Genomic DNA, 12,761 nt, shown 5'->3' on the forward strand with positions numbered 1-12,761 from the left:
TGTTGCATCTTTCCCAAAGAGACTCATGGCTGTATTAGATCAAAAGGGTGCTTCTACTAAATACTGAACAAAGGGTCTGAATACTTAGGACCATGTGATATTTCAGTTTTCTTTTTTAATAAATGTGCAAAAATGTCAACAATTCTGTGTTTTTCTGTCAATATGGGGTGCTGTGTGTACAATAATGAGGAAAAAAAATGAACTTAAATGATTTTAGCAAATGGCTGCAATATAAAAAAGAGTGAAAAATTTAAGGGGGTCTGAATACTTTCCGTACCCACTGTATATGCATATATGTGTGTGTGTGTCTGTCTCTGTGTGTATATATGCATATATGTGTGTATGTATATATATATATATATATATGATTTTTTTTTTTATTCCATTTTTCTTATATAATTTTATATTATTACCTCTGTCTTGTTGCTGTTTTGTATTGTAGTGCACTGGTAGATTCTGTCACCAAGACAAATTCCTTGTATGTGTAAGATACCTGGCAATAAAGCTCATTCTGATTCTGATGTGCCTAAGACTTTTACAATAAAGAAGACGCGATATTTGTATCACAATACCGAATTTTCAAGAACTAGAGTTGTACCTCAGTAGTTAATATGGCTATACATTAATTTATTTGTATCTGTAATTCGATATATGTTTTAAGGAAGTGCCAATGTTATGAATTTAAATATGTTTATTAATTAATTAATTAATTGTCATTTAGGGTCTACTGTACTTATTTATGCCAATTTTAATAATTCATGGTGATTATATGTGTATAATAAAAAAGTTAATATAAAATGGTATTGTTTGTTTAATTTAGTCTATTGATTGAAACTAAATTGACATTTTTACTGTCCAATAGCAACACCTCCATCTTTTGAGGCCAAAATTAAGGTCGGACCAATCGAAAGAAAGAACACACAAGGAAGCTCTCGTACGAGCCAATCAAATGTCACGAGTGCGGTTGAAAGGAGGCGGGACTCCCGTCACCGGTGGAGGTCGGATGTCGCCTGACCAGATGGTAGATAGCGAGAAGTTTTGTTTTGTGAGTTTACGAATGATTGAGCCGCAGATCACAAGTATCTTAATGCAAGTGCCGTAAAACGCGTCATCTGACCCTTACTGAATGTTTTATGAGTGATTTGTCTTTGACAGACTGGACTGGAAGTGTTTGAAGTGTGGAAATTGAGCACTTCAAAGTAACCCGAGCGCCCTGCTGCTGCCAGCCCGTTCCTGCGCGCGGAGAGACGGTTAGAAACCATGGGCAACCGGGGGATGGAGGAATTGATCCCCCTGATCAATAAACTCCAAGATGCTTTCAGTTCCATTGGCCAAAGCTGTAACTTAGACTTGCCGCAGATCGCAGTGGTTGGAGGACAGAGCGCCGGAAAAAGCTCCGTGCTTGAGAATTTCGTCGGCAGGTTGGTTGCTATGTTACTCATTTCACATTCACAATCGGCTTGGATCCTAAACAAAAGCTCATCTTGATACATGTATCTGTATTCAGCCCATTAAGGAGATGAAAGTTTCATTTGTTGCATTTCAAGCTGCGTTTTTACACTAACTGTTCGATCGATTCACTTACATAGTTCGTCATTCACAAACATGAGTTACGCAGTTGACGTGAGCGGACGCTCGCCACCATTCATTGAACTGAAATGGGCGTAAGTGAAAGCCGAGCGCAATATGGGGAAGTTGACAGCACAGTGAGAGCACACATTAAGTTATATAGCCGCAGTGTCCTTGAGCGCTTTAAAATGCCAAAGAGGTCAATTAAAACCACTAAGGTATGAATTACCCTTTCAAAGCATTAATGCATTTCCTCGTTCATATCGGTAATGTGTGTTCGCGTATCCCATGACACTGACACATCTCTGAACAATGACGTCATGCATTTGTCTACACGCTCGTACAACAAAGTACTGTGCCATGCTGAAGGGATGATGTCAGATGGTAATACCATTGTACATGGGTATATAACATGGTACTGATTGATTAGCATATTTATACACCATGGTAGATAAATAATGCAATTAGATAACCTTTTTTTTAAAAGAAAGATTAAAGGGATAGTTCAGCCAAAAAGGAAAATACCTTCATCATTTACTCTCACTCATGCCACCCCAGATGTGTATGATTTTCTCAGCTGTATTGGTCCATCCAATGCAAGTGAACTTTGTAGATCCAGAAAGCACATAAAGTCATCATAAAAGTAATCCATAAGACTCAAGTGGTTAAATCAATGTCTTCTGAAATGATCCAAGTGGTTTGGGGTCAAAACAGACCAAAATGTAACTCCTTTTTCACTATAAATATTGACATCAGAAGTCTCCTTGGCAATTATGTTTTCAAGCTTGATTACACTTCCTAGCACCATCTAGCACTTTGTGCATACATCAAGCACCAGGAAGTGTAATTGAGCTTGAAATCACAATCTAGCCAATAGAGTGCAATGGCAACTTTAACTGTAAAAATGTGTTACACCTGTTCTCGCCCAAAACCGATTGGATCGCTTCAGAAGACATTGATTAAAACACTAGAGTTGTATGGATAACTTTTATGTTTCCTTTATGTGATTTTTGGAGCTTCAAAGTTCTGGTCACCATTCACTTGCATTGTATGGACCTGCAGAGCTGAAATATTCTTCTGAAAATTTTAATTTGTGTTCTGCAGAAGAAAGTAATTCATACACATCTGGGTCGGCATGATGGTGAGATGATGAGAGAATTGTAATTTTTGGGTGAACTATCCATTTAAGATTTTGTGGATTGTTTGCGGGGAGTGCGCTAAATTGTCATTTAAAAATTTTTTAAATGCAAGTTTCAAATGACTTGTCTGTGCTGTGCACCATTGTTTTATGTTAGAATTAGGTAAATAAGCTGTATTAAGCATTGTGTGTGTACAGGGGAGAGTGAACTTCCCCTTCCTGTTCCATCTGACCTTGACTTTTGTGTAACGCAGGTAAATGTTAGTGTAACCACATGTTTTGCAGTATTCACAGGTCACTGCCACACCTGTGTCAGACAGCAGGCACCAACACTGATAGTCCATGCCATTTAAAATCCCACTGAATCAGACCTGTTCATTCTCATGCAAATATAGGGAGTCTGATTTAGGCAGAAGATGATTTTAACTGTTATATACCGTTCATCTTCTATTGGTCAGACAAACAGATTCATTCTTAGAAAGCAAGAATGAAGACTGTGAGCTGCCTTTGGCCAATGCAAAGGTACTAAGGGCAAATAAACATATGATAGGAGGATGTATTTGTTTTCTACAGACACTATAACCATGTACAATATTGCAACCCAAACAATGCAAATATGTGGGGTGCAGAATGTTTTGACTTATTTCAATTGCAATTTGATCTGCCATACGATACACATGCCGTATTACTGTTTAACTTAATTATCCAAGATATTTATGGAGTCGTCTTGCCTGATAAAAGCCATGACAAATCTCTATCAGTCATGTGACTGTTACATTACTTGCCTTGTCTCTATTATGATTTTATGACAACTAGGAGCAAAGGGCCTTGGCGTATGACATAGTGCACGTCACACACACATAAGCTTAAATGCATAACCTTGAGGAGACATTCAATTTACGTCAAGTAGTATCCATTTGATATAGGCCTGCAGGCTTCCCAGATATCAGGGAATTCTGAGATTGTGTTCTTTATGCTTGGAAAAGTCATGAACCTTAATGGAATAGTTCACCCAAAAATTAAAATTCTGTCATTTACCCACCCTCATGCCATACCAGATGTGTATGACTTTCTCTCTTCTGCAGAACACAAACAAATATTTTTAGAAAAATGTCTCTGCTCAGGATGTCTTTACAATTTAAATCAATGGTGACCAGAACTTTGTAGCTCCAGAAATCACAAAGTCAGCATAAATGTAAATGTAATCATACAAATTGTTTAATCCATATCATCAGAAGCAATATAATAGGTGTGGATGAGAAACAGATCAATATTTAAATACTTTTTTACTCTAAATCTCCACTTTTAGATGTGAAAGTAAAACTTAATAAGCAGCACATGTGTCTTTCAGATTTAAAAGTGAAAGTGGAGATTTAGAGTAAAAGAGGACTTAAATATTGTTCTGTTTCTCTCCCAGACCTATTATATCACTTCTGAAGCTATATATTTAAACACTGGATCATATGAATTACTTTTGTTTCCTTTGAGATGTTTTGAGCTACAAAGTTCTGGTCACCATTCACTTGCGTTGTATGGACCTACAGAGCTGAAATATTCTTCTAAAAATCTTCATTAGTGTTCAGCAGAAGAAAGAAAGACAGTCAGTCATACACATCTGGGATAGCATGAGGGTTAGAGTGCGGATCGGGCCGCATTTTTCTGTCCGAGCCCGGCCCGCGTCCGACAGGGCAGTAACCGAACCCAACCCGAACGTCATTTCAAAATATGTGTCCGAACCCGGCCCGGCCTGACACAGTTAAAAATCTCGAAATCCACAACCCTTACATTGAACATAACCAACATGTTCATCACTATCGGCCTTGACAACTATGTAGAAAAACTTCCACACACTAGACTTTCCTTCATTTTTGGTGGTTTTAAAATCTCCTGAGGCCAACTTCTTTTTAACGTCTTCCATCGTTGCGCTGCCAGCCACATGTAGCCAAATATGCAATATTATGCACGCACGTGTTGCGCGTTGTCACAGCAACATAAACAAATTTCCGCACACATGAAGATGGATGTTAGGGTAATATTTTAAATTTATTTAATCACAAAAATAAACATTTGCATCCAGTTAAACATTATAATAAGCTGTTTTAAATTTCAAATGTTCAATGCCTTATCGCGGCGACGTGACAGAACCCGACCCCAACCCAAACGTCATTTCAAAATATGTGTCTGAACCCGGCCCGGCACGTCGGGTACCGTCGGGTCCCGTCGGGCTCGGTTCGGGTATCCATCCTCTAATGAGGGTGAGTGAATGATGAGAGAATTTGAATTTTTGGGTGAACTATCCCTTTAAAGCCTTGGAAAATAAGCCTTGGAAAATAAAATGTTTCCATTTATAGTCTGCTTTGAAATATTGAATTGGCTTGATATTGTGTTGTACTCTAGTGTAGAGTAAAACTAGCTCGCAAGCCATGTGATGTATGATTTGCGAGAGAATTGTTCCTTTTGTGTTGGGTATTTCCAATAAAGTCAAACTGATTCACAAATTTAGACTGATTGATTAATTGACAATTTTGTATCTGACATTTAATTAATTTTAAAAGTCCTTATCCAGTAAACAAAGCAACTAGACTATATCTATAATCTTAATATTTCCTTCAGATTTTGTCTTATTTTATGCATTTTATATTCTTTTTTTCCTTGTTGGGACATCCCAAGTGTGCTTGGTTGAAAAATCCAATGGGGTTTTATTAGGTTTTTCTTATTGGCATTTAGATACTATTTGTCACCACAAGGTTGGTAAAAAACAAGTGCACACACTTGCATTAATAACATGTTTGTAAATGAGAGTTCTGTGGCTTGTCCCTTTGGAGAGCAAAATGGTGTCGCACCGCTAGATGTAATCACGACACAGGAAGGAGGGATTGCTCACCTGATATCTGTCGGCTCATCAGGAATTTCCAGACACACTCGTATCCATTTACAGACTTTTAGTCCAACCATTTCATTTAGCTATTGTTATTCGCATAGCGTTGATATTACTCTTATTGTAATGTTCTAGTTCTACCTTGGTAGTTTAGTAAACTTGGTTAGTCATTGTTTATTGCTCTTATAGATGTAAGACTGTAAAGCTCAAAGGAATAGGCAAGTTTCCTGGAATGGGTCGTGTCCCATAGGTTTTATGTGAATTCAGACCCTAAGGTTTATTATTGAGTGTAGTACAAGGCAAAAAGTGGACCTTTTCATGGGTTTAAATAGACCTGAGTGCTTTGGTGGTCAGTAAAATCTTAAGCCAAATTTGTTTAGGTAAATTGAGAAAATGTATGGCCGTAAATATTTCTCACTGGCCATGAAACTGTATTTTGCATGACCTTGAATGGGCCTAAATTTATGTTTATGACAATGGAATTGGGGGATTCTCTTGAAACTTTCATGGAAATGGCCTGGACATATTTAACTACAAATAAATACAAAATAAAAAAAATTATATTTTGCATGAAGCCTTTTGTTGTTGCATTAAATTTGTGACCCTTTCCAGGACACCTAGGCACACCTAAGGGGGTCAGACTGCAGTCCTTTTTGCTAGCACCACATTAGTTGTCATAATAACAATGCAAACTTGCATACGTTCACCATGTGCGTGAGTTTTGACTTCAACGGTGTGCGTGCGTGCGTGCGCGCACACAGTTTAAGTCAGAAGTTTACATAGACTTAGGTTGATGTCATTAAAACTCATTTTTTAACCACTACACAGATTTAATATAAGCAAACTATAGTTTTGGCAAGTCGTTTAGGACATCTACTTTGTGCATGATGAATCATTTTTACAACAATTGTTTACAGACAGATTGTTTCACTTTTAATTGACTATCACAATTCCAGTGGGTCAGAAGTTTACATACACTAAGATAACTGTGCCTTTAAGCAGCTTGGAAATTTCAGAAAATGTTGTCGAGCCTTTAGAATATTAACAAATTAGCTTATGATGGGAGGTGTACTGAATTGGAGGTGTATTGGAGGATGTATTTTAAGGCCTACCTTCAAACTCTGTGCCTCTTTGCTTGACATCATGGGGAAAAACAAAAGAAATCAGCCAAGACCTTAGAAAAAAAGTTGTGGACCTCCACACGTCTGGTTCATCCTTGGGAGAAATTGACAAATGCCTGAAGGTACCACGTTCATCTGTACAAACAATAGTACACATGTATAAACACCATGGGACCATGCAGTCATCATACTGCTCAGGAAGGAGATGCATTTTGTGTATTAGAGATGAATGTAGTTTGGTGCGAAAAGTGCAAATCAATCCCAGAACAAAAGCAAAAGACCTTGTGAAGATGCTGGAGGAACCAGGTAGACGAGTATCTATATCCACAGTAAAACGAGCCCTATATCGACATAACCTGAAAGACTACTCAGCAAAGAAGAAGCCACTGCTCCAAAACTGCCATGAAATAGCCAGACAGCAGTTTGCAAGTGCACATTGAGACAAAATAGAAATGTCCTCTGGTCTGATGAAACGAAAATGTTGCTGTTTGGCCATTATGACCATCGTTATGTTTGGAGGAAAAAGGGTGAGAACACCATCCCAACTGTGAAGCATGAGGGTAGCAGTATCATGTTGTGGGGGTGCTTTGCGGCAGGAAGGACTGGTGCACTTCATAAAATAGATGGAATCATGAGGAAGGAAATTTATGTGGATATGTTGAAGCAACATCTCAATACATCAGTCACTAAGTTAAAGCTTGGTCGCAAATGGGTCTTCCAAATGGACAATTACCCCAAGCATACCCCCAAAGTTGGGACAAAACAGTCAAGATATTGGAGTGGTCATCACAAAGCCCTGACCTCAATCTGATAGAAAATTTGTGCGCAGAACTGAAAAGGCATGTGTGAGCAAGGAGGCCTACAAACCTGACTCGGTTACACCAGTTCTGTCTGGAGGAATGGGCCAAAATTCCAGAAACTTATTGTGAGAAGCTTGTGGAAAACTACCCAAAATGTTTGACCTAAGTTAAACAATTTAAAAGCAATGCTACCAAATACTAACAAAGTGTATGTAAACTTCTGACCCACTGGGAATGTGATGAAAGAAATAAAAGCTGAAATAAATAATTCCCTCTACTATATTCTGACTTTTCACATTCTTAAAATAAAGTAGTGATCCTAACTGACCTAATATTGGTCATATGTCAGGAATTGTGAAAAAAATGTGTTTGGCTAAGGTTTATGTAAACTTGTGATTTGTCAAGAGAGAAAAGGAATTGGGACACAATATAGGACTTTTAATAGTAAAGAATCCCAAAATACACATGGGACTCTTTTGAAATGTCTGCGCTCCCAGTTGTGAGATCACTTACGGCTGAGAAGGTGATTCTGATTCAAACTGCTAACCTGAGCTCCTGAGTTCACACCCTTAGTTCTTTTCGGGTGATTCATGAAAAAGATCCGGTTCAAAAGAATAATTTGGTCACGACTCTCTCGCGCTGGCTTTGATGTTGTTGCAAGCGCGAGACACACTGGTGTGCGCACTATATAGATGTATTCAGTAACTCGCAAGATGATGTCTGAAGAAACCACATATGAACGCACACAACCCTACTGTTGCCGATGGCGACTAGATTTTAAATCATTTTTGGTCTCATTTGTGACCATTTTTGTTGCAGTCTGGAACCCTGTAAATGGTTGTCACATTTGTATTAGCCTAAAATACTCCATAGTAACTAGCCTTCTATATGCCATTACTTCAAATGCCTCTACCCTGCCAATTTTTGTATGCCACTCTTGAAACAATGGTGCTCCAGCTGATTTCCATCCCCTGAGAATAAATTGTCTGCCGATCATAACACTGGTTAGGACCCAACTCTTTGTGTGTCTGTTCTCTACCTTGATGACTGCCCCATCGCCTAAAATACAGAGTCTGGGGCTAAATGAAATTTGAGTGCCCAATGCATCACACATAAAACTCCACCAAAAAACATGGGTTTTGTCCCCAACTTCTAATTGGCATTTCCAGCAGGTGGGCCTATACAGTCTAGAGGGTGTAAAAAGATTTTACAGATTCTATAAATTGCAAAAGGCTGTAACATATACTTGACATAATATCCACTCAGAAGTGAGAATCCCTATTCCCCTAAGACTGTCGGAGGGCTGAAACGGTCATTCTGAACTCAGTTCTCTTGTAACAATCTTACAGAATGGCTATCATTATTGTTATCCCTTTGAAATGTCCTGTGAAGCAATCATTTAGAACATTTGGATCGCAGTGTATGTCTTCTCGTCACAACACCAGATGAAACAACCCATCACGCATAACGAATGACGAAAAAACACAAATCCGATCTTACCATTCAGACTGAGACACATTATAAAAAATCTGATTTTATCCACATTTCAATCCACCTACAAATGTGGTTTGGATCAGGTTGTGAAAATATTTTTTGTACTGTTCAGACTACAAAAACCTAAATGGATTCAAGTCGGATAAGGCCAAAAAAAAAAAAAAAAAAAAAGCCTATAGCCTGTGTGAACATTCTTAACTTTGTTACTGGACTGAACTTCAGCGCCAAACTTTTTACACTCATTTGGATGCTTGGTGGGACTAATTTTGACCCCTGTGTAGATCGATGTGTTTGTGTTGACAGGAAGAGAGAGTGTGCGTCTGAAGCATGCAGACGACCACAGAATTTGAATGCAAAGCCACTGATCAACACTGTCTGTTTAAATAAAATTGAAAACTGGATGATACCTTAGTGCTTTAACACGCTCACTGACCTTCTGTTGGTACTGGATCCAGCATGCTAACATTTAGACAGCTGGAAATTGACAAACAAAAGCATGACTCATCTCACAGACACAATCAGAGAGCAGTAAACATTAGTAAGTTACACATATTAATTAGCCCAATCCATGTTGCATCTGCTGTTGAAGGAATGTTCAGTCAAAAATAAAAATATTTTTTTTACTCACCCTCATGTCATTTCAGACCTGTAAGCTGTTGTTTTTTGTGGACTCTTTGCATAGCTCTTACCACACAGTGACAGATTGTTCATGGATCAAGTTACTTGAATGATGTTTGGTAACTATACATGCGAGAACCAATGCAAGTTTGGCATTAATAGCTGGGTTCCACTCTTCCCAATTGTATTTTATATAATATGCATGTTGTTGTTTTGTCACCTCAAAAGTTTTTTTGTGCTGTTAAAGAAGGATACAATTTTTGGATTTTGTACATAATTGTTTTTTTTGTTTTTTTACCATTTCATTATTTTGATATTATTCTCTTTTTGTTTCAAATGTAAATAATATATAAAATATTTTTGGTTGAATTTTTTTTGTTTTACAAGAAATTAAATTTAATTGTTCAAAATCGACGATAGAAGTGTGTGCCGATACAATCACTGCTAATACTAGCCATGATTTATGCGTCAGTAGATGAAAATTGTTGATTATACTTGCATAATAATGCAATAAAACTTAGGCTGCAGTAACCCGAAGAACCTCAGTTAAATTGCACTTGACCCAGCCCATTAACACGTTGCAAAATTTCCGTGTAGACTTGTTGCGTGCTTGCATGAAATTACCAGAATTTCACTTCATGCCCACTGTCTCTGCGCTTATGGCTTGGCACTAGCGCTCTTCAAAAAGGGCTCATTATATTTAAAAAGACAAAACATATAAAATGTAATTTTATGGTAAAATATTGGGAAATGTTTTTAACTAATTCACCATATTATTTGAAAAATTTTGATATGTTTAACAAGAGATTACATGTACTTTTAACAGTAAATTATAGTTCAAATTACGGTAAAAAAAATTACCTATTTTAAATATCAGTTATTTTAATTGGGCTTTTTCTGTGTTATATTTGATGAAGTTTAGTTAATGTTTATTGCATTATTTTACAGTAACGTGTTACATTGATGGTGTTTAGTGTTTGTGTGAGTGTCATTATGCACCGTCTCTACATGTGTATTGATCCTAGAAGATTCACTCTTGATGAACTTTAAATAATCATGTGACTTTCTGGAGCTACTATGGTGGTTAACAATACATTTTAAAGTGAAATGCAGAATGTAATAGTTCCAGAAGGTTAGTATTAGTATAATATAATAATATAAACTGCAGTGAACCATACAATATACCAGCATCAAAATTACAATCCATAAAGCTTGAATTGTTTTTATATTTATTAAGTTATGCTGAATGCATTTTTGTGTTTTGTTCTTTTTTTGCGCACTCTAAACCACAAGTAGAAATTTATAAATTTGATAAGAGCCACAGTGGCTTCAACTTCCATTTTCATTTCTATTTTGCTGTAATTGATGATTCTGTTCTCTTAAACATATGAGTAGTAATAACCCCTAGCAAAAGTCAAAATGATTGATGAGGGCCATGTCTGGAAGTAGGTGACAGATGTTTATGTTTGATAACCATATCTGGAATCATCTGACCGGATGTGTGTTTGATTGGTGAATGACCAGATGTTTTGACAGGCAAGGCTGTTTGAGAGATAACGATAAGCGGATGTTTTGACGGGAAGTCTGTTTTTTAGAGATAACGATAAGCAGATGTTTTGATGGGAAGTCTGTTTGAGAGATGACGATAAGCGGATGTTTTGACGGGAAGTCTGTTTGAGAGATGACGATAAGCGGATGTTTTGACGGCAAGGCTGTTTGAGAGATAACGATAAGCGGATGTTTTGACGGCAAGGCTGTTTGAGAGATAACGATAAGCGGATGTTTTGACGGGAAGTCTGTTTGAGAGATAACGATAAGCGGATGTTTTGACGGCAAGGCTGTTTGAGAGATGACGATAAGCGGATGTTTTGACGGGAAGTCTGTTTTTTTAGAGATAACGATAAGCAGATGTTTTGACCAATGTTTATATCTGATAACAATAACCCGATGTCTCTGACCAGTTACAGTTTAAAAGGTGTGTATCTTCCTGAGACTGAATAAGTCTCCACATTCAGAAAAATATTCGGAAGGTTGCTGAAATGGCTGTTTCTCAGTTGAGCATGCAGGTTGAATTAACTGAAAGGTTGGCTTTTGCCCCAAAGTGCAAGAATGGCTCGAGTGTGCCAGAGTTAAAGTTGGACATTAAGTAGAGGTCGACCGATATTGGTTTTTTCAGGCCGATGCCGATCTTTTGAAATCCGGGTCGGCCGATGGCCGATTAATGCGGCCGATTTATTTTGGCCGATATGTGCTTGTTTTTAACCTTTTATTTGAAAGATAAAATGTAACACAAATAATTACTTAAGATAGACAACATTTCTCAACAAATACATTTATTGAACACTTGACCAATCTGCACTTATACACTTAAATTAAAAATGTATAATGTAAAAACATATTGTATAAATAATGTATAACAAATATATTAAATAAACAAAGCAGGTGTTACGAACTGCTCCGAGACACGAAGGTTGAGATCCAAATGCAACTTTAATTAAGGGGCAATCCAGACACATAATCCAATATTCAGAGCATCCAAGAGAAGCACAGGCATAACTAGGGATGGGTATCGTTAAGGTTTTAATGGTATTACTACTCTTACCGATACTGCTTATCGATCCGGTACTTTAACGGTTCTTTTTGTTTGTGTTATATATATATAACACAAAGATAAACGTTATATAGGCACAGTGATTTAATTTCAGGAAGGTCTAACATTACTGTTCAGGTGTGGTCTAAAAAGAAATCTAATAAAGTAATCAATTGTAAAATAACACTGCATAGTTCATAGATTAATGCAGAAGTTATTCATTCAAGAGCTGTAAGTGATTTTCTCTTTGCCTTTTGTTGTTTGATTCGCAGTAATGGCTCAATCGTCACATGTTTATTAAACAGCGTCCCCTTTAAGACCGAGTTCAGATCTAATAGACTCCTGATGCAGCATATTTTCTCCCAACTATTTCCATAACTACGTCCATTTAAGACATAATCTGTGTTTAAGTGAATCTCCAAGCCGGTTGTTTTGACATATTTTTGTGTATAGTTGATCGTTTAGACGCATGAAACCCAAAGTAGCCTATACTTTGCTCGTCTCTTTGCGGTGTGTTTCGGAGCGCGTGCCGCCTTGGGAACGGTAGCCTATC

The 12,761-nt window shown here is 37.4% G+C and overlaps 1 protein-coding gene across 6 annotated transcripts in view; it reads left to right on the forward strand.

Moving 5' to 3' along the window:
- Positions 1-991: 991 nt before the first annotated feature.
- dnm2a (dynamin 2a) overlaps positions 992-12,761 on the forward strand; it is an 80,987-nt gene continuing 69,217 nt past the window's right edge. For all 6 annotated transcript variants that reach the window (XM_052131604.1, XM_052131606.1, XM_052131605.1 and 3 more), the window contains exon 1: positions 992-1,421. In XM_052131604.1, the coding sequence (XP_051987564.1) occupies positions 1,261-1,421 (161 nt within the window). In that variant the 5' untranslated portion in view covers positions 992-1,260. The remainder of the gene's footprint in view (positions 1,422-12,761) is intronic.

Source organism: Xyrauchen texanus, chromosome 8 (assembly GCF_025860055.1).
Source record: "Xyrauchen texanus isolate HMW12.3.18 chromosome 8, RBS_HiC_50CHRs, whole genome shotgun sequence".
Classification (NCBI taxonomy): Eukaryota; Metazoa; Chordata; class Actinopteri; order Cypriniformes; family Catostomidae; genus Xyrauchen; species Xyrauchen texanus.